This window comes from Pagrus pagrus (genome assembly GCF_965226575.1).
Source record: "Pagrus pagrus genome assembly, chromosome: 8".
Classification (NCBI taxonomy): Eukaryota; Metazoa; Chordata; class Actinopteri; order Spariformes; family Sparidae; genus Pagrus; species Pagrus pagrus.
In genome coordinates, this window is record NC_140192.1 from 31,638,931 (window position 1) to 31,664,814 (window position 25,884).

A 25,884-nucleotide genomic window follows, 5' to 3' on the forward strand; every position below is an offset into this window, starting at 1 on the left:
GACTGTTGGCTGTGTAGTCTTTCTAATTGCTTATTTTCGGGTCTTATGCTTTACCCATTTTTTGACAAACTGGGAGGTTTTCTCGAGTTAAAAAATTATGTTTTAAACAAACATCATGTGTGTGATTCATGACACCATATTTTTTTCTGAAATAAGGTCCTGTAATGAACCAAAAGGGGAGCGACTTTGTCTCTCCATAGAAAATGTCCTCCTGTCTTTTTGTATAGTTGTATAGCACTGCCGGGCTAAAATGTGTGCTTACACGGGAAATGCTCTATCACAAACTAATTTCATGAATTCTTTCATTTGTGGCATCCCATGTCATCCACATATAGGCCAAAAAGACTTTAGCCGGACTGGTTTTGTTTTAAGGGAGGTCTTGAAACAGATTAAAAATAGCATTGCAAATACAATATAACTTCAACATATTGAAAATAGTTCTTTACTCGGTTCAGTTTAGGAGAGAATGCCAAACAAAAGGACCGAAGATTTATAGTTCAGCTGTTGTGAAGCTGGAAGCAGCAGTGTACCCTTGTACACAGTTTAATATTGTGATGTAAAATTTTCCTGAAGTCAGCATTGCTGGGAAAGTAGAAGATCCATCATTGCAGCTCTATATGAATAGGCCCGGTGAAAGTCATATTACTCATTTATATTTGTGCAACTCAGTGACACTTGGTGTTGCCCATTCATTACTTTAAGAGAGTGAAACACTCAGCCATATCCATTAGAAAGTGATATAAATCTGCTCTAAATCCATTCAATTAGAGGCTTTTCTCTGACCTTGGAGAGGTTGCTTTGACACCAGATTAGAAATATGAAGACCAGCATATTCAATACGGTGTCTGTATTGTTGAATACTATTTCACAAGCTGGTTTCGATAAGACATATTTTCTTACTCTGAATAATACATTTCAATATTCTTTGAATTCCTCATGACCTAACACTTTTTTCACTGTGTGTCTGCGTGTGTGTGTGTGTACTCAGTCCAAGTATCTAGAGGTCGTGTCATGTCCATTGTACTGGAAAGTATCTTTGACAGGCAACAGAGCAGAGAGGCTTCTTTTCTTCATATAAAGAGTGTAAGAGTAGGAATAAGTCACACTGCTGCTGTGATATGAGTCAATATGGGCCCTTTATTCAGTAGTGGATTACAGCCTGTCAGTAAATCTAACTTTAATAAGCTGCAGCTAACACATGTCCCATGATGCTTCTTCCCGTGGACAACGATACATGCTGATAACCAGTGATCTGAGGGGGACACTGGTTGAATTGGGTTGTATTTGTGGATATGAAAAGACTGATAACTGGGTGTTGGGTGGTTGTAACGACAACAATACAGGCCAGAGGCAGCGAAGCCACTGCTTTTAGCCTCTCAAACATCAAACAAGCAGATTTACTAATGTATGCAGCTTTGGGTTCTGGTTGCTGCTTTTGGATTTTTACATATTTAGGTATGTTGATGAAGGTTCTCGGTCATCCGGGTCATGGTAGTTATAAGTGCTGTATTGTAGGCAACTGGACATGTTTCAGTTTCTTGAGGATGTTTCACTTCTTCAGTTCTAACCAGCCATGCTGGAAGAAGGTGGTCGTCAGACAGAGGTCAAGTAAGGCACAAACGTGGTCTGGGGTGAAGTTGGTTCTGCTGGACAGAGTGCTGTCCTGTAGCAGGCGTTTCTTCAGCATCTTTACCACTTCTTGGGTGGGAAATGCATGTAAAAAGTGATGTGACATTATAAGAAACCATTGTGTCGTCTGAGTCCAGTCTGTATATCTTGGGGAGTCCATAGATACATGCGATGGCTTCCCCGGGGTACAGTCTGTAATACAATTGTCTGTCAATGGCTTTGTCCTTTTCCAGTTTTTGCAGATATTCTATAACCTTCTTTTTATAGCTACTGGTAGGATCTCACCTCAGAGTCTCATAGGTGTTAGTATCACTAAGCAGATCAGTGACTTTAGTGAGGTAATCCACTATGTTTAGCACTACAGTGCATCTCCCTTTGTTCGCTGGCAAGATGGTGATGTTCCGGTCTCTTCTGAGTGTTGCCAGGGTCTTCCTTTCCTCAGTAGTGAGGTTGGAGGAGGATGCTTTTGCATTAGCAGGAGCAGCTGATACCTTCAACCGTAGCTGTTCTGCCTCTGTGTCTGCCAGCTTGTTGTTTCTGATGGCTAACCCAAAGATTCCACTGGATAAATGTCCGTTGCGACGGAGCATAACCGTACCAGATCCGGAATCTGGTACGGTTATGCTCCGTCGTCCGGCAACCCCCACTGGCTGTGTTTTGAGTGCAGCACGGCGCAGCACCGCTGGACAGCTGGAGTTGCAAGACTGAGGACTTCCCGCGATAATTACATAATCACGCGCGACCACAGTTGTATGTGTTATATATAGTGTTTTATTTTGAAAACTAACCGGATGTTATGTTGTTGTTTTGTTGTGTGACTTCCTGTCTACTCTGTGTTGAATTCAGTCGAATTGCTGCGTCGTACTCCGGCATCCGGCAGAAATAGAAGTCCTGCGTATCTGTTCCGGCAGGGTCCGGACTGCCGGAGCCGGGACGGAACAGATACGCAATGCAGAGGAGCCAGTGGAAGTTAACACAGACTAGAGAGAAACCTATCAGCTCCGCTGCCGTGGGTTACATGCTGCTATTCCGACATGCCGCTATTTAGACAGTGACCTCTAATTGTCGGAATAGCGGCATTAAAGTTATTTTTCAAGCGTCCCACTATTTCGACATTGTTCTTTGTCATTGTGGGAGACATGTCGGAATAGCGGGATGTCAGAATAGCGGGCGGACCCCGCTATGTCTGGATGTGCTGTGTTGTTGATGTCCTTATTTCTCCAGGTGAGAGCTTCGGTTCTATGGGAGATGCTTTGATGTGTCTGTAAAGTTTGGAATTTTCGTGTCTGCCATTCCTTACCTTGAGTGTTTTGTGATGTCTGTGCCTTCTTAACAAACTTGTAGACATTTTCCAGGACTTCGCTTGGTAACAGTAATGTTAGTTCCTCAAATGCCCGGTCAATCTTAGCAGTATGTGCATCGATGTCTAAATTGATCTGTTGCACTCTTTCATTGAGTAGCTGGCTTTGAGCACTCTGAAGGATTAGTTTACGATTAGGCTGGGTGTTAATGTATGTGTCTTACATTTTAATTTCAATATTTCCTTACATTTATAAGTTGAGACTAGGAGTCGACGATATGCTTTTTTTCAGGGCAGATACTGCTTATTAGAAAACAATGGGACTGATAACAGGTTTTTGGAACCCATATTCATTTGCAGTTAAAATTTAGATCTTAGTGATTAAATTTAGAACAACCAGCGATAGTACAAGTACAATTTACTCAAGTACTGTTTTTAAGTACAATTTTAAGGTATTTTATTTATTTCCTTTTTCTGCTACTTTATACCTCTCCACCAGTGTTGGGGAGACTTAAACTACATGTAGTTGAACTACAATTTGCTGTAACTTGCTGGTAGTTAAACTACATTCATATTTTGTGCTGCAGTATTTCAACTACTTTTTGGGTCATTTTTTGTAGTTTAACTACTCAATTTACAAACTACAATTTTGGCCAATAACATGAAATATTTTTTTTTTAATAAAAAAAACCCCAAATAATATAAATTTTATTTTGTTTTTCTTTGAAAAAAAGTATGAAACGTCATGACATGCTAAGCCAACGCTGCCTCTGATTGGCTTGCCCTGGCAGCACTCAAATGCTTCACAGAGTGGGTGGGTCTTTATGCCAAGGAAGGCAGTGCTCATATGGCACAAGCACGTCATGGACAACCATCCCGCTACCCCCGATGCGCCCCCAACGCGCCAGCCCAACCATGGCCATATTTGAGCTTGTACATGTTGGATATAGATGCTTTTTAGTGTTGGTAAAGATGTCTTTAGTGCCAAACGGAACCAGCTGTCTGATAAAAACTTTGAGAGACTGCTCATGTGTCGTGTCAACAAGTGATTCTGCCCTGGCATCTAGTTCTAGTGCCTAAGTGTTAGTGCCTCTGAAGTTCCTGTGATGTTGACCAAAAATGTCAGCTTTTGTTCTTTAAAAAATAAAACTTGAGTTGAGAGGCATATTTCTGCTGGCATGTGAATTTTTTGTAGGCTATTATATTTTGTTTCATATATACCATATGTTGATTTATTTAACGCTGAGTTAAATGAGTATAATGAGTATAAGTAGTTGCTAAAGCTACTTTTTTTAGCAGTAGTTTTACAAGCTACATTTCTCCAGGGGTAGAAATGTAGTTTGTTCAAACTACTGCCAGACTGAACTACATGTAGTTTTACAAGCTACGCTTGCAAAGTAGCTTCCCCAACACTGCTCTCCACTACATTTATTTGATACATTTAGTTATTAGTTACTTTGCAGATTCGTATTATTTTATTGTTCATATACGGTATTAATTGTGACATGAAGCACATTTTTAAATTAGCTTATTTTATCTGCGATCTCACAGACAAATTACAGAATACGATAATCAGAGAAGTGCTGAATATTGGCCAGATAATCATTCTACCCCAAGTTTAGACAGTCTACTTTACTGTGTGCTCTCTGCACTAGTATCTCATTTGGGCTCCTGCTTTAAGTCTATCTAGAGCTCCCCAACTATAAGAAATAACAACATCCCTCTGCAAATGACAGGATTGCTGTGTAGACAATTAAGTCATAAGTAGCTGAAGTGACTGAAAGGCTTCACAGCATTTGAGCAAATAACATGTTCACGGACATCCTGGAAATCTCAGCTCAACTCCCATCTCTTAACACAGTGACACTCATAACAGTTAAACCTGTGACCTAGTCTGTTATATCAATAGAAAATGGAAATGATTAGTATATCAATACTTTGGTCACGTACCTGATTTGTGCCTGAAATGAACTCATCACACTGACTGATTCGAGTGCCTATGCATGTGTATACATGCAATTTTGTGTGCATGTGAATTTTCACCACAGAGAGCCCATAAACACCCCCAAAATGATCCTGTCACAGATTCATACTGACCATATCCTTTTCACAGCTCTACCATGTTGGAAGGTCCCTGTGTCATTAAAAGCCTCTCTCTTCTCTCTGTAACCACCTGGAGGCCACTGCAGGCCAGCAAACTGCTCCTGCTGCTGAAAATAGCAGTTTGCCCTCTCTCTGTGAAAAGGACTACATTGCACTAGCTGCATACACACACCCACGCACATGCACACGCACGCACCCACACACACACACACACACACACACACACACTTTATTTCACACTTCATGAACGATCAATGAAACTCATCTTTTAAATCATTACAGCAGGGAGAGTGGAGGGGATAATATATTGCCCCGATCAGTTGAGAGTGGTAGGGAGTGGCACTTACTATTTCTTAGCATATGTCTGTTGATTGTGATACATTTGTATTGTTTGTACAGAAGCTGGTTTCTGCCACAGAGGGTAAAGGGATAATGTCTTGAGCCCCTATAGCCAGGAATGTATATGCATGCTTCTGATTGTGAACAAAATATGTAAATCAAGGTTTCTCTCATCCTTAGAGTGCTCAGTATGAAGCTGCATCTGCTTCATATTATCATGTTGGTTCAGTGAGGTGAGAAGGAAAGAAGTCAGTAACTAATTCCTGCCTCTTACTGTCCTGCTGTGATACAGTTGAAGCTGTTTTTTTTGCTGCTTCAAGCTACATCCTTCTCTATCCCAGTCTGAAGTAAACATGCCCAATTACATTTACTATGACATGACCACTAGCTGATACAAGACAACTCTCTATTGCTTAATAACATTTTCTCTCATTTGGCTAAATTGCTTCAGGGAGAAAAAAAAGAAGAAAGTGAAGAAAATATGTTCCCTGATGCATCCAGTCACTATTAAATGGAGCAATTCACTGGTCATGATAAAGTTTAACAAGTCTGTGAAAACAGTAAAAATGCCTTTTGTGACTGGAGGAGCTTTATTGAGTCTGTGATGTGGTGTGAGGTATGAAATGTTGCTATTCCAGCAGCAAGTATCTTTTGATGGGGGCAGGCTTAACAAATAGATGCCACTGCTGAGCCTTCCCATCATTTATCTGTTTCAAACCACTGTTACTGTGGTTTTCAAAAAAACCTCTTGAAAATGAGCTTCAAGATGATGAAAACTCATTCGACTACTATCGATTCAGTATCTTGATTCAGAACCAGTTCTCAATTGAATATATAGAAAAGGGGGCACTATTTTTAGTATTTTGCTGCGGTATGCTGTGTAAGATAAATGGTTCACTGCCTTTTTACTTTAGTTAACTTCCACCTCTTTAAGAATACCAAAATGAGGGGAAGTGGAGTGCTCCGCTGTGTTGTTATTAACATCATGTTTCCAGCAGTGGAGAACAGGCTCTGTGCTGCACCGTGAGCTCCGGGGAAAGTCGTCACTGTCCAGAATGCTGAAGGGCCCAGGGTTTTGGGATGAACAGACTGAGCACTGAGCTGTTTGATGCTATGTATCTGAGTGACGGCATAGAAAGTCCACAATACACTTCACGCTTCATACAAATGTAATTGTTGCATCATTAAATCATAGAAGCTTACCATCTTTTTCCTTTTTGAGGTTAGCCCTGGTGGGCCGTCGGGCTTACAATACACTGGTGGAAACCCTGTATGGTGTTTTAAAGACCTTGGTGGTTACCAGGCAGGGTGCATTTGACAAAAACGTAGTATTAAAAGGAAATGTGGGATAAGATGGTTTTTTGAGCTTGACAAAATCAAGAGACTTAAAATCAGGATATACTGTATCAGCCTCTGCAGATTTGATTTGGACCATTTGTTTTTAATCTGTTTCATGTCATTCCCCCAACTTTGTAGAAGTTGAATACAAAGTTGTTTGAGTCTTCCTTTAACCAGAATAATGGTATGTGTAAGAATTTCCCTGCCAAAAAGGTGCTAACCTCTCTTTCAAAATGATCAAAATTAGAACCAATTGTTCATACCTCCTATAAGCTAGCATTTCTCTTCCAGTCAAAAATACAAAAGTGGTAAACACATCACACAACATAATGATGGGTTAGGGTTAGGGTTTCCATGCTGCCAATCACTGGACTGGTTTCAGAAGGTGTTTGACAAGTGGACAAGCTCTTTGTTTGAAGCATACTGACTCTTTCGGTTTGTCCTGGCGATGCTATGTGCTGTGGGTCTTTAAATTCAAAAGGGCTCTTCTATTTGCGAACATCCATGTGCTCAGCCAAGTCCATGGCAAACTGGCCATTAGATCAGGAGATATTTATTTTCAAATCTGACCCTTTGTCCTGAGCATGGTACGAGAGAAAAGCCGATGAGTTGTTCACATAGGAAAGACAATATCTTCTGAAAAGCATGAATGTACATTTTAATGGAATTACCCCCACTCCACCATCTTAACCAATCATTAACGCTGAAAGGGGAATCTCCTACTGGTAATGAAAAAGGATCCATGTTGTATTTCAGGGAAATAAAGGTCAGCACAACTGCAGACTGCTTATTTTCCCTACACAAGTCATATTCATTAAACTTTATTTCACTCCACACTGTCCCCCTTTACCACTGATGTGCATGTTAACACAGGGAAATTAGCATTCAGCTCACAGCTCACTGCTGTGTCTAAATACAGCCTCAGAGAGCAGAGAATGTGGGCGGCTGTGGCTCAGGGTAGAGCCAGCGTCTTGTTATCGGAAGGTCGCTGGTTCGATTCTCCTGGTCTGCATGTCGAAGTGTCCTTGGGCAAGATACTGAAACCCAAACTGCTCCTGATGTGCTGGTCGGCACCTTGCATGGCAGCTACTGCCATCAGTGTATGAATGCATGAATTACGTGAAGTGTCTGCTAAATGCCGTAAATGTAAATGTAGAATGTATCGTGAAGATTCATCCTCTGGGGACTATCCATACTACTACATACTTTCATGTCAGTCTATCCAGTGGTTGATAGTACTTGCTCCCGACCCAAGTATTGATTACACTAACAGAAGGACTAGCTGACTAGCTGCCATGTATTTGGTTCGGTTTTAGCCTATATGTTTTTAGAAACACAAGTCAGTCTTGAACCGCCCTCGTCTTAAACTCAACCAAAAAAAAATCATCTATCAGAGGAAGACCCACATATCATGGATTAAGAAATGGAAGAGGGACACTGATTATGAAAGAGACATGAGTGTTTAGTCTTAGACCACAGAACAGTGACCGCTGAGTGGTCTTCCTCTCTTGCAGTCTGTTGATGAATAACTTTCACAGCATTGTCTCATCTGTGATATTCTCCTTGACACTGTATTGAGAATGTGTCAAGACTTCACCTATTGTCTGGCAGTCTAAAGGAAGATAATTCGCTTCAGTGCAGCATTCATGTTCATGTTTATTGGTGTCTGTGTGTGGCAGATGACTCAACGTGTTGGGAAAGTTGCAACAACCTTGGATTTCAGTTCCTTGTTTGGTTTTAAATCTGTGGCCTGAGGTTGTTACAATGAGAAAAATCTGGATCAGGGATTGGGATGCAGGGCACGCATAGTGTCGGTCATCTCAGAGATTTCAGTGAGTTTATGTGTGTTTATCTCTGACTTGTGTTGCTGTGATAGTGGTGCACTTAGATATACTTTTTCCATGATTTTTGGACACTTGACAATAAAGGAAACCGGATTCAAGTTGCAGGTACCTATGAGGAGTGATTGATAAGTTCATGGCCAAAAGTTGAAGATGAGTTACACAGCTCTCATATCATGTACTTGTACTTCAACTCTATGAGTGATTATGCAGAAAGTTTGAGGATAATAACTTTTGTGGTATTTCTGTTTTGGGTAATTGAAAATTGCAAGTCAGCATGTCTGAGCCCACAGGTCTACAGTGGCGATGGCTGCCATCCAGAAATGCAGATTTGAACTCGTCCAACACCCTACTAGCTCTTCCTCAAGATGAACAAGGAGCTCAGTGGTCTGATTGATGGTTTGACAGTGGTGATGACGTTATCGCTGTTGTGGACCACTTACTGAAGGAAAGACACCGACTCCTCTAAAAAAGGGATCTGTGTGCTTCACAGCCACTGGACTAAGTGTGTAAATGTCAGAGGGGACTAGGTGCTTCTCATTTCTCTTCCTTGTCGTTTCCGGAAGTTCCTGTCCACCATCTTGCAGGCCATCCCAATTCTCTTATTTGTGCTCCAAGGAGCGAGGAGTGAGGAGCGAGGATCGATCTCTGAGGAGCGAGGACACAGGGGAGCTGCCTTCACGGAAGTCTTATACCGGCTGACACGCCCCCTCAGTCATTGATTGGACGCTGCAGCGGATCAGACTGATCTGATACATCACAACATGACTGGAGTTTCATACCGGAGTGAAGACAGATAACAGATTCAACTCAAGTGTGTCACCATCAAGTTTTATATCTAGTTTGTTTTCTGGTGCAGCAGCGAGTTAAGATGTGTCAGCCCGACTGTAGGAGAACTTAAGGACCACAAACAACTTTCTTCATTTACTGGAAACATTTTTCTTTCCATGGTCTGTTTTAAACACGTCAGGCTGATCATTCCTGAGCGTCAGGTTTCATGTTACATCATTTCAGTTTTCCCTGAAACGTTTAGTCTAAAGATAGTTTCCAGTGTCCAGAAGACACCACAGTCACATTCTGGGTTATAGATGAAGATTTCACAATCAGAATATCACTGAATACAAAGGCAGATAGTGAATAAATATATAAACGCATTGTGCGAGTTGCAATGGTTCCTGTGCCTCTGAGCAGACACAGTACACAGTAAAATACACAGTACACAGTATAAAAACACAGTATGCAGTATAAATCCACAGTTCACAGTATAAATCCACAGTACACAGTATAAATCCACAGTACACAGTATAAATCCACAGTTCACAGTATATATCCACAGTACACAGTATAACTCCACAGTTCAGAGTATAAATTCACAGTACACAGTATAAATTCACAGTACACAGTATAAATACACAGTACACAGTGTATTAGGGGTGTTCCAACAAGGGTACCTCACGATTCGATTCGATTTCGATTATGGGAGCTTCAGTTCGATTATTGGCCACGATTCTTCGATTATTGCAATTTTTAATGCTTTTTTCCATACAAGATTGATTTTGTCTTCATCTGTGGCTATATTTGTAAATAAATAGCCTATCAATTAACTCAGTTCCTCTAAAACTACACTCATAAAGTAAATAACAAGGTTTTTTGAACATTTGACTTGTATTTTTCAAAGACACAAAATATTTTATTTTATGACTATGTAAACATTTGCACTTTGACCTACTTAACTTTGACCCGGGAAAGCTCCACTTGCAGGAGAGCCCCCTCTATTGGCGGAAAACACTGAAAACAGTCAAGCCCTGGATTTAATGAGGCGTAAACATGTGACGTGACGTGGCGTGAAGCACAAAGTTGGGCAGTGATCAGTGACAACAAAGTTGTCTTCAAAATAAGAGCTTTACATTGCGCCCCATTGGGGCGGGGGGCTTTTAATTTGAAAGTAGCGACCGTTCGTAGCTTGCCGCTACACAACAGCTGACAGTCAGCAGCTACTAGCTGTTTGGTTGTGTCCGCTAGCTGTCAGCTACAGAGACCGAGGAGACGGTAGCATCTCCCGGATCTCAGCGGCTTTCCAGTTGCTCATCTTGACATCCGCGGATGAAGTGATGAACTGACTGCTGTGATCAGCTGTTTCCTGGTTTTAAAACTCCCGGCTGCGGGTCGCACAACAGTGCACGTTATCGACACCTCCGCCCATGTCCCGCAATTGCCGGCACATTGACGCCTCGGATTTAGATAGCAATGGAGGCGGCAGTAAGTGTACCCTCAGAGGCGTCAAATTGGCGGACCAAAACAGACCGCCAATTTGCCGCCTTCTGTCTAAATGCGCGGACCTAGCAAAGCATCGACGTTAATTAATCGATGCCGAATCGTCACGTGACGCATCGTGATGCATCGCCACATCGATGAATTGCACCCACCTCTACAGTGTATATACACAGTTCACAGTATAAATTCACAATACACAGTATAAATACACAGTTCACAGTATAAATACACAGTTTATAGTATAAATACACAGTTCATAGTATAAATACACAGTTCACAGTATAAGTAGACTTGTTTGCAGGGAGCTCTACCTCGACTTCACATTTTACCTCACCCTGAGACATTTAATTTTTGCTTTTACATATTTGAAGTTAGCTATAACGTACCAAATAAAATGAAAAGGGCAGGTAAAGGAAAGAGATGTGAAAAGGGCTTCGGAGAAATTGATATTGATGAGAGCCGAGGAGATACTAATGCTAATGCTAGCGATTATGCTAGCGCCAACTCTGCTCATGGGGAAGTTCTGGCAGCCATAAACACGCTGAGTAACACAGTTGACAAGTGGTTCGACGAGCTCAACGACACTCTCTCGAGCCTTAAGTCGTCTCTATCTGATTGTCAGCAAACGAATGTCTTCAACCATGGCTGCAACCGAATCACATGAGAGACGAATTGAGGAGCTAGAGATGCGGCATACTAGCCTAGCATCTCAATGCATTCAACAACAAGCTAAACTCAAAGATTTGGAGGCTCGCTCAGGCCAGCAAAACATTTGTATAGTTGAGATAAAGGAGAAAGCTGAAGGCGGGCGGCCAACGGAATTTATGACTATGCTACTTCTGAAGCTGTTGGGAGATGAACACTTCGATAAACCAATAGAAGTGGACCGTGCCCACTGGAGCCTTGCACTGGCTAAAGATGGTAAATCGAGGGCTATTATAGCCAAACTGCATTACTTACAGCTGGTGCTGAGGCTCTCTCGGGAGAAGGCTCCGCTACAATATGAGGGGCGCCCGGTGTTTATTTTTCCCCGCCCTCATGTCTGCTTCCATGAAGAAATGCTAGGCTTTTCAAGACATTAAAGAGAAGTGCAGAGCCAGAAAAATTGATTTGGCTTCAGACACCCAGCGAGATTCGTGGTTACAGTTAACAACAACACCAGCACATTTGACACTCCAGCTGAAGCAGAAAAGTTCCTGCGCCAAGAGGCTGGGGACTGGGACTGCTGCTGCATCTGACCGTTAAAGAAACTATGTTCCTGGTTTTGACATGTGTCAACAGCGGCATCATCAAGAGACATGTTAGCTACGTTCAACAAGTGAGATGCCAGAAAATATGTTCACGTTAAGATTTGGGTGAGGACTGAATGTTATTTTTTCTATTCTTAATTACTTTTTCATTTGTGAAGTGGAGAGTCTGTCTCCCTGGTTTAGAGAGAGATTTGGGGTATGGAAGCGCTGCTCCTGGGTTTGTTCTGTCCTTTGGGAGGGTTTTATTGTTCTTTGGGTGGTTTTCTCAGCACATCTGTTTGTTCAGATTATTACTTTATGTTCTGCCACAGTCATATTACAGATTCCTCTAAGCAGTATATATTACGTTAACTGATTCACATAGGCACGGTAACGGCAGCATTAAAATAATCAGCTGGAACGTACGCGGGATTAATAGTTCATTTAAGAGAAGGAAAGTATATGTAGATATAGTAGATATATATATCTGATATTGGTTTTCTACAGGAAACACACAAGAGTACAGCAGCGAAGATACTTTGTCCTTCATGGGCATCTCAGGTTTATCAGTCGAACTTCAGCACAAAATCAAGAGATGTTGCAATCTTGATAAGGAAAAATATACCTTTTATGCACTCCCAGACTATTTCTGACCAGAGGGGCAGACATTTAATAGTTTGTGGAACATTAAACTCTATACCATTAACTTTAGCAAATGTGTATGGGCCCAATTATGATGATCCCACCTTTTTTCAGAGTCTTTTCAGCACTATGCCAAATCTATCTGACATCAAAGTTGATGACTTCAGTAGCTGATTGCACTTACCATATTATACTTATATCAGATCATGCGCCTGTCTCTTTAAGTCTTAAAATGAACCACAAAAAGGGTGAATACAGCTGGCGCTTAAATAATGCCTTGTTGAAGGATAAGGAATTTTGCTCATATCTCTCTGATAAAATGGAGCTATACCTAAATACCAATAATACAGGCGATGTTGATGTCTCCACTTTATGGGAGGCCATGAAGGCTGTTACAGTATTAGAGGCCACATAATATCTTATGAGGCAGCAGAAAAGAAGAAATCAAAGGTTGAGTGAAATAGATAATCAGTTAACTAATCTAGAAGCTTCTTACAAAACAGAGCATAAACCAGAATTACTTAATAAGATTACTGCTTTACAGTACGAGTATAATTCTATTATGTCCAAAAATGTTTTTAAGCTACTAGTACAAGTCAGACAGAGATACTTGAGCTCGGCAAAAAACCCCACAGGCTGCTAGCTTGTCAGCTAAGACAATCGCAGGCCTCTAGAGCTATACATTGTATTAAATCAAAAGATGGTACTCTACTGACGGACCCTGTAAAATTAATAAATGTTTTGCAGAATTTTACGCAAGTGTTTACCAATCTCAGGGCGAACCAGATCATGAAACTATAGATATGTTTTTTTGAAAATCTAAATTTACCCAAATTGTCAAAGGATTCAATTAATGCGCTAGATGCTGAAATTAATCTAGATTAGATTAATACAGTTATCTCCTCCTACCCAGATAACAAGGCAGCAGGTTCAGATGGCTTTAGTGTAGAATTCTTTAAAGTATTTGGTTGTAGAATATCACCCCTGCTTTACGCATGCTGAAGCATTCTAGGATGACCTTAAGTCTGCCGCCCACACTATATAAAGCCAATATCTCTTTGATTCCTAAATCTGGCCGTGACCCCAAAGTGGTTTCATCACATTGTCCCATTTCACTGTTGCCCATTGAAACTAAAATTATTGGTAAAATTCTGGCCAATAGGCTAAAGAATGCATAGGTCTTATCATTCATTCTGACCAAACCAGCTTTATGACGGGTAGACATAATGTATTACAATTTGCAACGCCTTTTCAATATTTTGTACACAGAACATACCGAAGAGGCTGCTGTCATTTCCTTAGATGCACAACGTGCATAAGATCAAGTGGAGAAGCCTTATATGATGTTTACACTCAAGAAATTTGGATTTGGACCTTCCTTCATGAAATGGATTGAGATCATTTATTCGCACCCAACTGCCTCAATAATCACTAACCAAATTATATCTCCTACCTTTGCAATCCATCGAGGGACACGTCAAGGTTGTCCTCTCTCCCCCTTTTTGTTTGCAATTGTCATTGAGCCGCTGGCCGCTAGCATCAGACAAAGCTCTCTAATATCTTCCATCGATATGTATGGGCATAAACATCACCTCTTGTTATATGCTGATGACATCCTTTTGTACATCTCCAACCTACAAACATCAATACCCTCCCTTCTGACTTTAATTAATAACTTTGGCAGCCTGTTAGGATTTTCAATTAACTGGGACAAAAGCCAATTGATGCCAGTTCCTACAATGGTTAATAAGACCTACTTGCAGTGCATTCCTTTTAAGAAAGCCTATGAAGCATTTTCATATCTTGGTATAATTGTAACAAAAAATCCAGATGATCTTCTAAGAGTAAATTGGCAAAACAAAATCGAGCAAATTAAAAGTAATATTGATTTTTGGAGAACCCTTCCAATCTCTTTGGTTGGGAGGATTAATGCAATTAAGATGATTGTACTACCATGCTTTCTCCATCTCTTTCAGTCAATTCCTTGTTTTATCGCTCAATCTTACTTTAAAAGCTAGATTCAATTATTATACCCTTCATATGGAACTATAGAGCCATCAGAATTTCTAAAAAAAACACTTATCAAAGTCAAAGGCTGCAGGTGGCTTCACCCTACCAGACTTTAAATTGTATTATTGGGCAGCTCATTTATCCATTCTTGCGTGGTGGAAACTGCAAGAATGTCCGGCATGGCTACTCATTGAATGTTCTCTTTGCAAAAAATCTTCCTTACCTGCTCTCCTCAACAGCCCCACTACAGTTGATATGTCATATTTTAGTTAAAGCTTTGTAGTTGGCAGTACTTTAAAAATCTGGAAGCAAATAAAACTATTCATTAAGGCTCCAAAGATCTATGTGGATACTCCGATTTGTGAAAATCATTCCTTTACACCCGGCCTTAAAGGATAACTTTTTCTAGCAAAAGATATGGTCATTTACTCACCCAGATGACTTTGGTGTCATTTGGCGTCGTTCGGACGAAATTAGATCCAGTGTAGCGCCGATATATCAATATAATGCGTGTAACAGGGCATCGACACACAGCCTCTATATAACACATTATCTGCAAAATATTGCTGAAATGAACTAGTTTCGTGGCAGATAATGCGTTATATAGAGGTCCAGGTTGTAAAAAACGGTAGTTATCCTTTAATGATTTCGTTTTTTCCACTTGGAAGCGGAGAGGTATCTGTAATGTAGGGGACCTATATATTAAAGGGAACTTTGCCTCATTTGCACAGTTGAGAGAGGTCTACAATATCCCTGTATCAAGTTTTTCAGGTATCTACAAATCCGAGACTACAGTATGTCAGGAATCACATGCCCAACTTTGAAACATTGGATGAGCATGAGTCACCAGGCAATGAATAGATTTGATCCCAATACTCGCAGGGCCGTCTCCTTTTTCTATCGGATCCTGCATGACAGATCTCTGATAAACACAACAAAAGTTAAACAGGCATGGGCGGACGAGTTAAATGTAGAATTAGAGGATGAGGTCCGGGACGAATGGTTAGGGAGTATACATGATTGTTCTGTTAATGTCAGACACAACCTTATACAGTCTAAGACGTTGCACAGACTATTATTCCAGGCAAAAATTGCACAGTTAAATCCACAATCAATAATTTGACATATGCTTTCTGGTTATGCAGTAAACTTCACACATATTGGAAAAACATCTTTCATTGCTTCTCGGAGGCTTTTGGGAAGAGTTTGGAACCAGATCCACTCGTAGCCATTCTTGGAGTAACAGACTCTGTGGATGAGTGAAATGGCAAACATGATGAATCTTGAGAGACTGAGATTTTATAATGAAGATAGACGAGGTGTGTTTGATAAGATCTGGGATCCTTTAATGAAATATTTTCAGGGTGTAAATTAGTGTGTTGTTTCTAAGGTGCCTTACTGTGTATACTCTCTTTTTTTATTTATTTATTCATTTATTTATTTTCTCTCTATTTGTCTCTTTGCAGTTTATGTGTGTATCTAGTCTTTATATGTGTGTATTTATATGTATATATGTATGTTTATATAAAGAGAGAGATATATATTTTTTGTACTGCTAACTATATTTTCAACTGCTTTGCTTTGTATTTAGTTTTAATATGACTGTTATTATTGGTATCACCATGGCTGTGCTATGTCTGTTTTGTTTTTATTTCTGTGTTCTTGTGAAACTTTAAATAAGTAATAAACACATATTTAAAAAAAAAACAAAAAAAACAATGAGTCCAGGCTATTTATACCAATACACTGGTAACACCGTCCATAATTCTGGGCTACATGGGACTTAGATCTTTGGACATTAAAAAAGGATGGATAACATTAAACTCACCAACCACAACTTGACTTGTCATTAAGAATTCTCAGAAAAAAAGCAGATCTCTCATACCTGATCCTTATGTGTGTACTGTCTACAGTTGAGTCTGCAAAGATGATATGAGCATGTAGTTTTTTATATATATATATATTTTTTTTTAATTAAATCAAATCAAATTTTATTTATATAGCCCAAAATCACAATCACATTGCCTCAATGGGATTTACAGTCTGTACAGTGAGCGACATCCTCTGTCCTTAGACCCTCGATTCAAGTGAGGAAAAACTTGTCATCTTGATGGAAAAAAAACGACCCTTTTAACAGGGAAAAAAAAAAGATGATGGAAGAAACCTCAGGAAGAGCCACAGAGGAGGGAACCCTGTTCCAGGACTGACAGACATGCAATAGATGTCGCATGTACAGAAAGAACAGCAAATCACAGTTTACAGGTTGCATTGACAGAAAATCTGATACAAGTTATATATGTTATAATTAAACCGGTCTGTTACAGGTGGGAGACCAGATCCTGGAAGTGAACGGCCAGAGCTTTGCCACCATCTCCCATGATGAGGCAGTACACATCCTCAAAACAGGGCGCCACCTGCTGATGAAGGTGAGGGATGTGGGCCGTCTGCCTCATGCACGCACAGTGGTGGATGAGACCAAATGGATCTGCAGTCAGACCATAGCTGAGACCAATGCTACAGCTAACCCAAGTTCTGTCACCAACCCTAATGTCAATGCTGCCATCCACGCTGGTGTCAGTACCAGTGCCTGCAGCTCAAGGTGAGTGCATTATGCGCAGGTAGAATGACATATTTGCTGAATAAAATCAATACTACAACTGTCACTGGCATTAGAGCAAAGGCATCATTGTAACTTATCACTGAGCTGTTCTCCTTTGTTTTCCCATGTGGTTTACAGACCTGGTTCACACACTATTTTTTCCACAGGTCTACAACTTAACTGTTAAGACAGTTGGGGAAAACACCAACATTAATTAAAGGTTGTGTCCCTAAAAACTATAGCTTGCACTATAGTCAAGGTGGTCAGTATATAAACAAGCTTAACTTGAAATTCTCCATTTGAACTACACGTACTGGATCATCAGTGTTACTGACAGGATCAGTAGCTTTGAAGAGAGTGTAAAGAAATTACAGTGATGACATTCTGTCAGAGACATCTATGTTCTGTGTCACAGAGATGTCTACTGAAGTTAGCATGCTAACCAGCTAGCCCTGGCCCCTCCTGTCTCATAATACCACTTTGTACTTCAAGAGGTGGTAGTCTGATAGCTCCAGAGATTCAGCTGCGAGACATAAAAGTTTGCTACTTGGTCTGAGTAAACAAAACAAACTCACAAAATGTCAACAAAGTAAACACTCATACAGCTACTGTATTTTCCTTACTTAACAGAAACAATAGCCTGAATTTGAGTTTTTCTCGCTCGCTCCTCGGCTGCTTCATCCCTCTCCTGTCCCCTGTCTATACCTTTGAATTCTGCAAATTACACCTTTAAAGCAAACAAGAAATGGTATCATTCCATTTTGGTTGATTTGCAGATGTGTAAGAAGTTACAGTATGTACAGTCAGCTGTAGGCTACACTAAAGCTCTCGCACACCTCTTCAATAATGTGACCACACAGCAGGGCTACGGCAGCTACAAAGATATCACGTATGGACTCTGAACTGCAGTGAATTTTAAGAAATAATCAGATTCATATCGTCCATCTCTGTGCGGTAAACTGACCTGACTGATGCTGGCAGCAACTGCTAGGAACAGCCTTTCATTTTAATCAGACTGGTCTGAAGGCCTGTCGAAAATGTATTATCACACCATGAATATTCTGGTTCTCAAATTATATGATATGTAAAGGTGGAAAGAAACATCATTCATTAAGCTCATTTAAAACAAAATCAGTCACAACAGAAACGCTGCCATATGGTAGTCCTGTGAACAAATTCTCATGTATTAGCAGCTCCGTTACTGACAGAGGGTGTAGGTCGAGGACATGAAATCCTTTCCCTGCAGAGGAGCATTGTCATCCTCACCCATCTGTCTCCCAGTCCTAATGGATCTGGACCTGATTGAGAATTCTGGGAGGTATACATTTCTCTGCCTGCTGCTGCCTTGGAAATCATACAAGGTGGCTCTCACCCAGTGAGCAAAAAGTGGTCTAGATCATGTCTTTTAGACGTCATTTATGGACATCCAAAGACGTCTAAAAGACGTCCTCTGGGGAGCCAGAATGAAAGTTTTTATACGTCTTTTTTGGACGTTGTATAGACGTTTATATGGCCATGGGAAGATGCATACACTGTCTCTTAGCCATGCTGGCTGTGTCTCAATTCAGGGGCTGCATCCTTCGTAGGGCGCATTTGAAGGCCAACGCTGTGCGAAGGCTGTCCCAATTCGAAGGCTCCTTCAAATGCACCCTACAAATGCAGCCTTTTCCCTCTTATTGGAGGATGCACCGCTACTTTCCTTCGCGGCCTCCCATATCCCAAGATCCTTTACGCGCCCGAAACAGAAGAAAGAAAGGAAAATGGTGACGTCAAGTGGTGTAGATCGTCATTTTCGCGGGCCTGGGCGGCAGAAATCTTGACGTAAGGGTAAGGGGCGGGAACATCTGGTGACGCAACCAGGAAATGCTCCGAAGGCTAGACCGTCCTATTTAACAACGGTGGACGCAGCTTTCGAAGGTACTCGCCTTCGGAGGCCACAAAGGCCGCATCCTTCGAAGGATGCAGCCCCTGAATTGAGACACAGCTACTGTCTCTCCACCCCAACTGGCATCTTTTTTTCTTTGGTCTTTTTTCAGTGTTTTTTATCAACTGATTATGGGCTGGCCAGACGTCTTTTGTCAATGTCATTTATCAACTAATTCTGGCTGTCAGTGGACGTCCAGATCATAGCCAGTATGAACGTCTGTTCTCAACTAATTCTGGATGTCAGTAGATGTCTAGATTATGGCCTGACTGGACGTCTTTTCTCAACGTCATTTATCGACTAATTCTGGCTGTCAATGCACGTCCACAGACGTTACCTGCTCAGTCGGCAGCTCTACACTTCATTACACTCAAGTGTCCTTAGTGCTGCCTCAGGCTGGGTAGGCTGTGGTGTTGTTGTTGTGTTGCTCATGTTCAACATGTGTACGAACTGAAGTACTTTTATGTGTTGCTCTCAGTTTGTTTCTTAAATATGTTGTCTTCTTTGTTGCAGACCATCCTCCGCCCGAGCTACACCTGTGTTAGGACAGGTAAGAATGGCAGCCATGCATTACCAGCCTCCGTATCCATGTATGTTTCTGAGCTGACTGACAGATTGTCCAACTTGGTGAATCTCCATCTGAGCGTGTCATGTTTAGTCTGGCAGGTGTGCTTAGGGTGAAACCATAGGTACATTATATTTACTATGTATTATTGTACACAAGGTATTATGTTTTATATGTCGTATGTACAATATACCGTACAATGTTATGCACCAAAAAACCAAGGCAACTTCCTTGTGAAATGTGAAAACCTACTTGGCAATATGATTCTGGCAACAGTTTCAGTTGTTAAAATATATATATATATATATAATGAATTTTCACTCATAAAAAATTACATAAATACATTACATAAATAATGTCAGTTCATCAAGTTAAGCTGTACTTATGCTTCTCCATGCATGGAGTCAGTTGCCAATAACACCCATCTCTGCTCACTGTAAATGGCTTTGTCCTTTTCCAGTTTTTACAGATATTCTATAACCTTTTTGTAGCTAATGGTAGGATCTCGCCTCAGAGTCTCAAAGGTGTTAGTATCACGTAGCAGATCAGTGACTTTGGTGTGGTTGTCTGCTGTGCTTAGCACTGCAGTGCATCTCACCTTTGTCTGCAAGCAACTAAAGTAAGTACCCTCCAGTTGTTATTCCACCTGTATACAGGTTCTGTAACAGATAAGTATTGAAATATGTAATCAATAATTAATATATTCTGCACCGCATATCATGTTTAGATTGTTGCAACAAATTGTGAACAATCATTGGGCTGACACTCAAAACTGCTTCTGCATTCTTTCACTTTGTTTTTGTTTGTTTGTTTGTTTGTTTGTTTGAACTTTTAAATGTACAAATGTTAAAGCTAAATCCAACTAAATACAATAAGTGCAATTAAACCAATGACCTTAGCTAGCTGCTAGCTGTTTAGTCAGATACATTTGAAGGCTTTTATTGTTGCAGGGTGTTCCAACCAGATCTGCCTGTGGTTCTGCTGCCAAGTGCTGTGCTGTCAGTCCACCCACGTGTAGATATTATTTGTTGTCAATTAATTTCATGAGATTAACTGAGCTCATTCTGCAATAGTTGTTTATTGTTGGATTTATGAGATACAATGCCTTTGGTATTGGCCTTGGGTCTATTTGTTCACTGCAAAACTCTGGTATGTAGTAGAGAAGAATATTTGCGTTGTATGAAGATGCTTTTTATTGTGGGGGTAATATTGTTTTACTCAGTATTTTTTGCTGGGAATCTAGAGGACGGAACCAGACTCTGTAGCCTGGCCTTGTCTCATGAGTTGACCTGTCATCAATGTTTGTACTGGCCTTGATTCATGCAGGCAATGATCTTTCAACCTGCTTAACATCAAAACACTGGCAGCTGCAGAGTCCATCAGTCTTTCACGCTGAACAGCTCCACTGGAATCACTTAGGGTGAAGCTCGAGCACACACTGAATGCTGAGGCAGGGAAAAGCATTTTCTCATCTGGACTAATTGATTGAGTTAAGAGAAGGCAAACAGTCAGCAACAGTCTGTCTTTAAAACTAGCTTTAACCAAGTAAGTCCTGTAGATCACATTTAATGACAAACTGAAAATATTTTTTTCTAACCATGACCAAAGTGCTTTTGTTGCCTAACCCAAACCACAGACTGGATTGTGGTGTTGTACAGCTGATCTCCACCCTGACCACCTTCCTCTGACTCCTAAATGTAGTGTTTCGATGAGTCATAGACAAGTGGTGTTGTCATCGAAGACAGTCGTGCTAAAAGCCATGAACAAAATTAAAAGTGTGTCCATATGCACTAATGCTGTAGATTATATTTCATGACAATTTCACAAATTATCTTGGTACTGTGTGTCATCTTCTCCTGTGTCACAAAGAGCTCAGCCAGAGACAACGGATTATGAGCATTATTAACAGAGACTGAAACTGGACCTGGATCATACTGTAACCACACTCTCTCACCAGAACTGTTCAACTGATGAATGCGGCACGTAAACAACCTCATTCTGGCCCTGTGATCATTTGGCTAGTAGCCCAGTAGTTTGCCCATTCATTAATTATGTCTGTGGCGCAGCACAAAAATACTCTGATTACATAACCCAGGCTGTTTAAAGAAGCACTCTGTAGTTTTATTGAAGAAATGTTAATGAGAAAAGAAAGATGTTCATTGGCTGATTTTTTTCTGCCTAGACAAACTGAATAAACAAACTCTCTTTGTTTTCATGACTGAATGAACTGAATAAACAAACTGACCTTAAAGGACAACACAATTTATACTGTTTAACTTTGTTTATATGTGGCGGACCCTGCCACCTTTCTAGCTTCAAACAGTAATCTGGGACCTTATTTACCTCTGAGAACAGCTTGTTTATTCACTTTGTATTATTACCTCATTAATATTGTAAATATTAATATTCTGACTTTGAATTCCTTCTCCAAAGCCACAGGGTGTTCCTTTAAGCAGAGAAATGTATGAGAATCAAACTGGCAACCTGTTTCCAAGATTAAAAAGGTGCATTGTTTCTCTCCTGTTGTTTCGTATATATAATGTTTTTTCTTCAAATATAAAAACTAGTAAACAAAGTGGAGAAAAATAATAATAAGGGCATTGTTTTAACACATTTATATTCAAAGCTTTACAGGTCAAACACAGGATTTTTTATTATTTTTTTCAAACTGGTCCTTCTAGTGGAAATTAAACAAAACATACTTAAAATGTGTTCCAGTATGAAACACTTAAAGCTGGGGTTGGTAATTCTGTTCAGAAACATTTTTTTATTGTATTTGTATACAATCTCTAAACATCCAGACAGCAATCAAAATATAAAATAATTTGGAAAAGAAAGGAAAACAATCCATCCTCTCTGGCAGCGGCAGGGCTGTCAAAACTTCAATCCAATCAATTTTAGCGGCCCTAAGATATTGTATGGACAGCCTACCTGTCTATCAACCTGTCCTTACAAGCCCACCCTGCACTGACTCCGCCCATCACTCATTGCATGTGACCGGAGTCTATTTATAGTTTTCACGTGACGTCACGCTCCCAGGGGAACGCCCCCTTGGAGGACAAAAGATCTTTTCTTGCTGCCCACCGAAACAGAAAGCAAGTGATACATTTTGTTCAGAATCAGTTTTGTTTTGCCAAAATGCCTGATAGTTGTTGTGCTATCGGATGCACTAACAGACAAGCCTGGGCTATGCTTCCACTGAATTCTGTCTGAAAAAGAAAACCCAGAGAGGAGGAGATTGTGGATTTGTGCCATAGGACGCACCTCTGTCCCCGGGGGGGGGGGGGGGGGGGGGGGGGGGGGCAAACAATGGCAGCTGTCCAAATACACATGTTTGCAGCGAACACTTCATCAAAGTTAAGCTCAAGTAAACACAAGTATATACTTTTATTAATTAATTATCCTTCTTTTAGCCATAAGTCACATCTGTTTGTAATCATTTTGACATGGTTTGTTGTTGTGTATCGAGGCGACCAACTGCAGTGGTCTTGATGAATTAAAGTTGGCCAGTTAGCTGAATAGTTGGGATGCTGCGTTAGCTGCAAATAAACTCAAAATGCAATGATTTGGAAATCCCTTTAACCCTTTAAACCTTTAAGCTTGTATTTAGACCGATAAACTTTGTTGGTGATTTTTTATGGTGATGTCCAGGGTATACAATAATAATATTAATACGATAATGTTCAATATCTAGTAAGGGTGTCACGATTTCGATTTAAAATCGAAATCGATCGAAATTAATTCACAATCTCGAACTTCGATAAAAAAAATAGAATCGTCGATGCTGCCACGCCCCCATGTCACGTCCGGTCGGCTTGCCAAGGGGAAAAAAACACACAAGTGTTGAAGTGCTGCGAGTCAACGTCCTCTTACCAGGGAGCTTTGCTGTATCTTGAGGAGCCGTCGCCTTTATTCAGCCAAACTGCAGCCTGTATTGTACACTTTATTGCTGCTGTCGCTACTACTGCTACTCCTTTCACTTCTCCTTCCTCTCCCATTCATTCACTGTCTGCACGTACGCACGCTCCCTCACTCTCGCTCGCCCACTCACACCTTACGCACCTTGTATATGTCCAACTGTTCAGAAATAGTTTGTTAAGACACTTAATTGTTCAGAGAAGACTATGGACATGGCTGTTTTATTTTTTTGTTTGTTTTGTTGTGAATTTGAATGTCATCGTCTGTGAAGAAGACTGCAGTTACAAAGGAGAAACTAGATGGCAGGTTATTTTGTTTAAGTTTCCAATTGACTGAAGATATAAGTTATTGTTACATTATGTTGTTAATAAATGTTTTAAATTTAACAATGTAGTGTGGTACATTGCGAACAAAGGTCAGATATTATAGCTATTGCATTAAAGTCTAGTCTAAAAATGGCATAGCAACCTGTGCTTTAAAAAAAGTACAAATCGAGAATTGAATCGAATCGTGACCTTAGAATTGAAAATTAAATCGAATCGAGGATTTGGAGAATCATGACACCCCTAATATATGGTGTTAGTTACTCACCTTTGCTTTCACAATGAAGAACCGAACGGAGGCATTATTTACCCATCCAGATCAAAAATACATATAACTGTCCATACTTTTATAAGCCTTCATCCTGGCAGCAGCATAAGGTGAGCGATTCTCCACAAGGTACACGTCACCTAAGTCGAGCTCTGGCAGGGACCTGGCAGTTTTAACGGCTGAGATACCGCGGCGGGTGCTGTATATGGATCGCAAGTGCCCAACACTTGCAGTTTATGTCCATATCGTTCCTTTTCTATGATTGACAGGTGATCTGAATAACTATGCGAGGGGAAATTTACCGGCTTTTGCCATGTTTCTACGGGAAGTCCAGTATGAGCCGCAATCTTGGTCTACTGTTTTGCCCTCCAGGTCAGTGCCCAAGCCACGTGACTGAAAACTATGAAATGCACTGCTGGAGTTGTTAATGGACAAGAATGGCAGAGAAAGTACAGCCACACTTTTAATTACCAGTTGTGCCTAAAGCAGCTAGCACTGCCAAACAGAGCAAGAAAAGAAAGACGGACCTGGAAAAGGCTACAAACAAAAAGAAGGTGGAGAGCTCAAGAGGTGAAATGAGAGTCAACATTGGAGTGGCTGTTCAACGATGGAGACAACTGATGGAGTCAAAGGCCTGAAAACGGACGCCATGATAGCTGTGTCTCTGTTGGACAGGTAATGAGCTGGTTTGTTTTGGTTGGGGAAATGTATTATTACTCTGCATTATGTTGTCAACGTAGCTAACGTTAGCTCCTTATGTTGCTGTCATATGTATTAGCCCATCATTAGCATCGTCAGCTTGTAGCTAATGTTAGCTAGCTAGCTATGATAGACTATTGCTGTATGAAACATATTTACATGTAACGTCAACGTTTACACGCAAGCCAACGTTTACACGTACTGTGGATCTGATCCATATAGCAGTGTTCACACATGCCCTGCTACCCTGGGCTGTTTGGACATTAGCCAGACGAGCTGTATGTGAAAGGCGGACTAATTCTTGTGTGCTACACGTGTGAGAGGCCAGGTCCACTGTTCGGAGGTCCTGGGAAGATTGCATATACTGTAGTACAATACAGTTTGCATTGTAGTTGTAAGCAGATTATGGAAGAATTATCCTGTCTTTATTCAAGAGCGTAGATTTTCAGTTTGAGAGCATGATTTCATTCCTTTTCAGTGACACAGCTCCTTCTCGTGCTCAGATTTATTCTCCTCACGCTCACATTTTGTGCTCGCACTGAGATGTTTGCTGCTTTCTTTCAAAATGTGTGCTTGAACTCAAAAATCACATGCATGTGCTCACACATCTTCTTCTTGCACACAAAAATGTCGCTTGCATTCAATATGTCCTGTGCTCGCTCAGATCTAAAGTCTGCGCGCTCAAATCTAATGTGCACGCACTCAGAACAAGCACCTCCTCTCAGGTTGAGGAGTCTGCTCAGACTCGAGGCCGTCCCCCCCTTAAAATATTGTTTTTCACCAGCCAATAGGGAGACAGCTAGAGTGTGGACCAATCAAATGACGGATGCCGCCTTGGGTGCGTTCCTTCGCACTTTTTTTGAGTGCTCCGTAGGGGCGGGTA

At 40.8% G+C, this 25,884-nt stretch overlaps 1 protein-coding gene across 6 annotated transcripts in view; it reads left to right on the forward strand.

Moving 5' to 3' along the window:
* Positions 1 to 25,884, forward strand: part of whrnb (whirlin b) — a 177,636-nt gene that overhangs the window by 90,612 nt on the left and 61,140 nt on the right. For all 6 annotated transcript variants that reach the window (XM_084359805.1, XM_084359806.1, XM_084359807.1 and 3 more), the window contains exons 4-5: positions 17,030 to 17,304; positions 19,742 to 19,778. In XM_084359805.1, the coding sequence (XP_084215931.1) occupies positions 17,030 to 17,304; positions 19,742 to 19,778 (312 nt within the window). The remainder of the gene's footprint in view (positions 1 to 17,029; positions 17,305 to 19,741; positions 19,779 to 25,884) is intronic.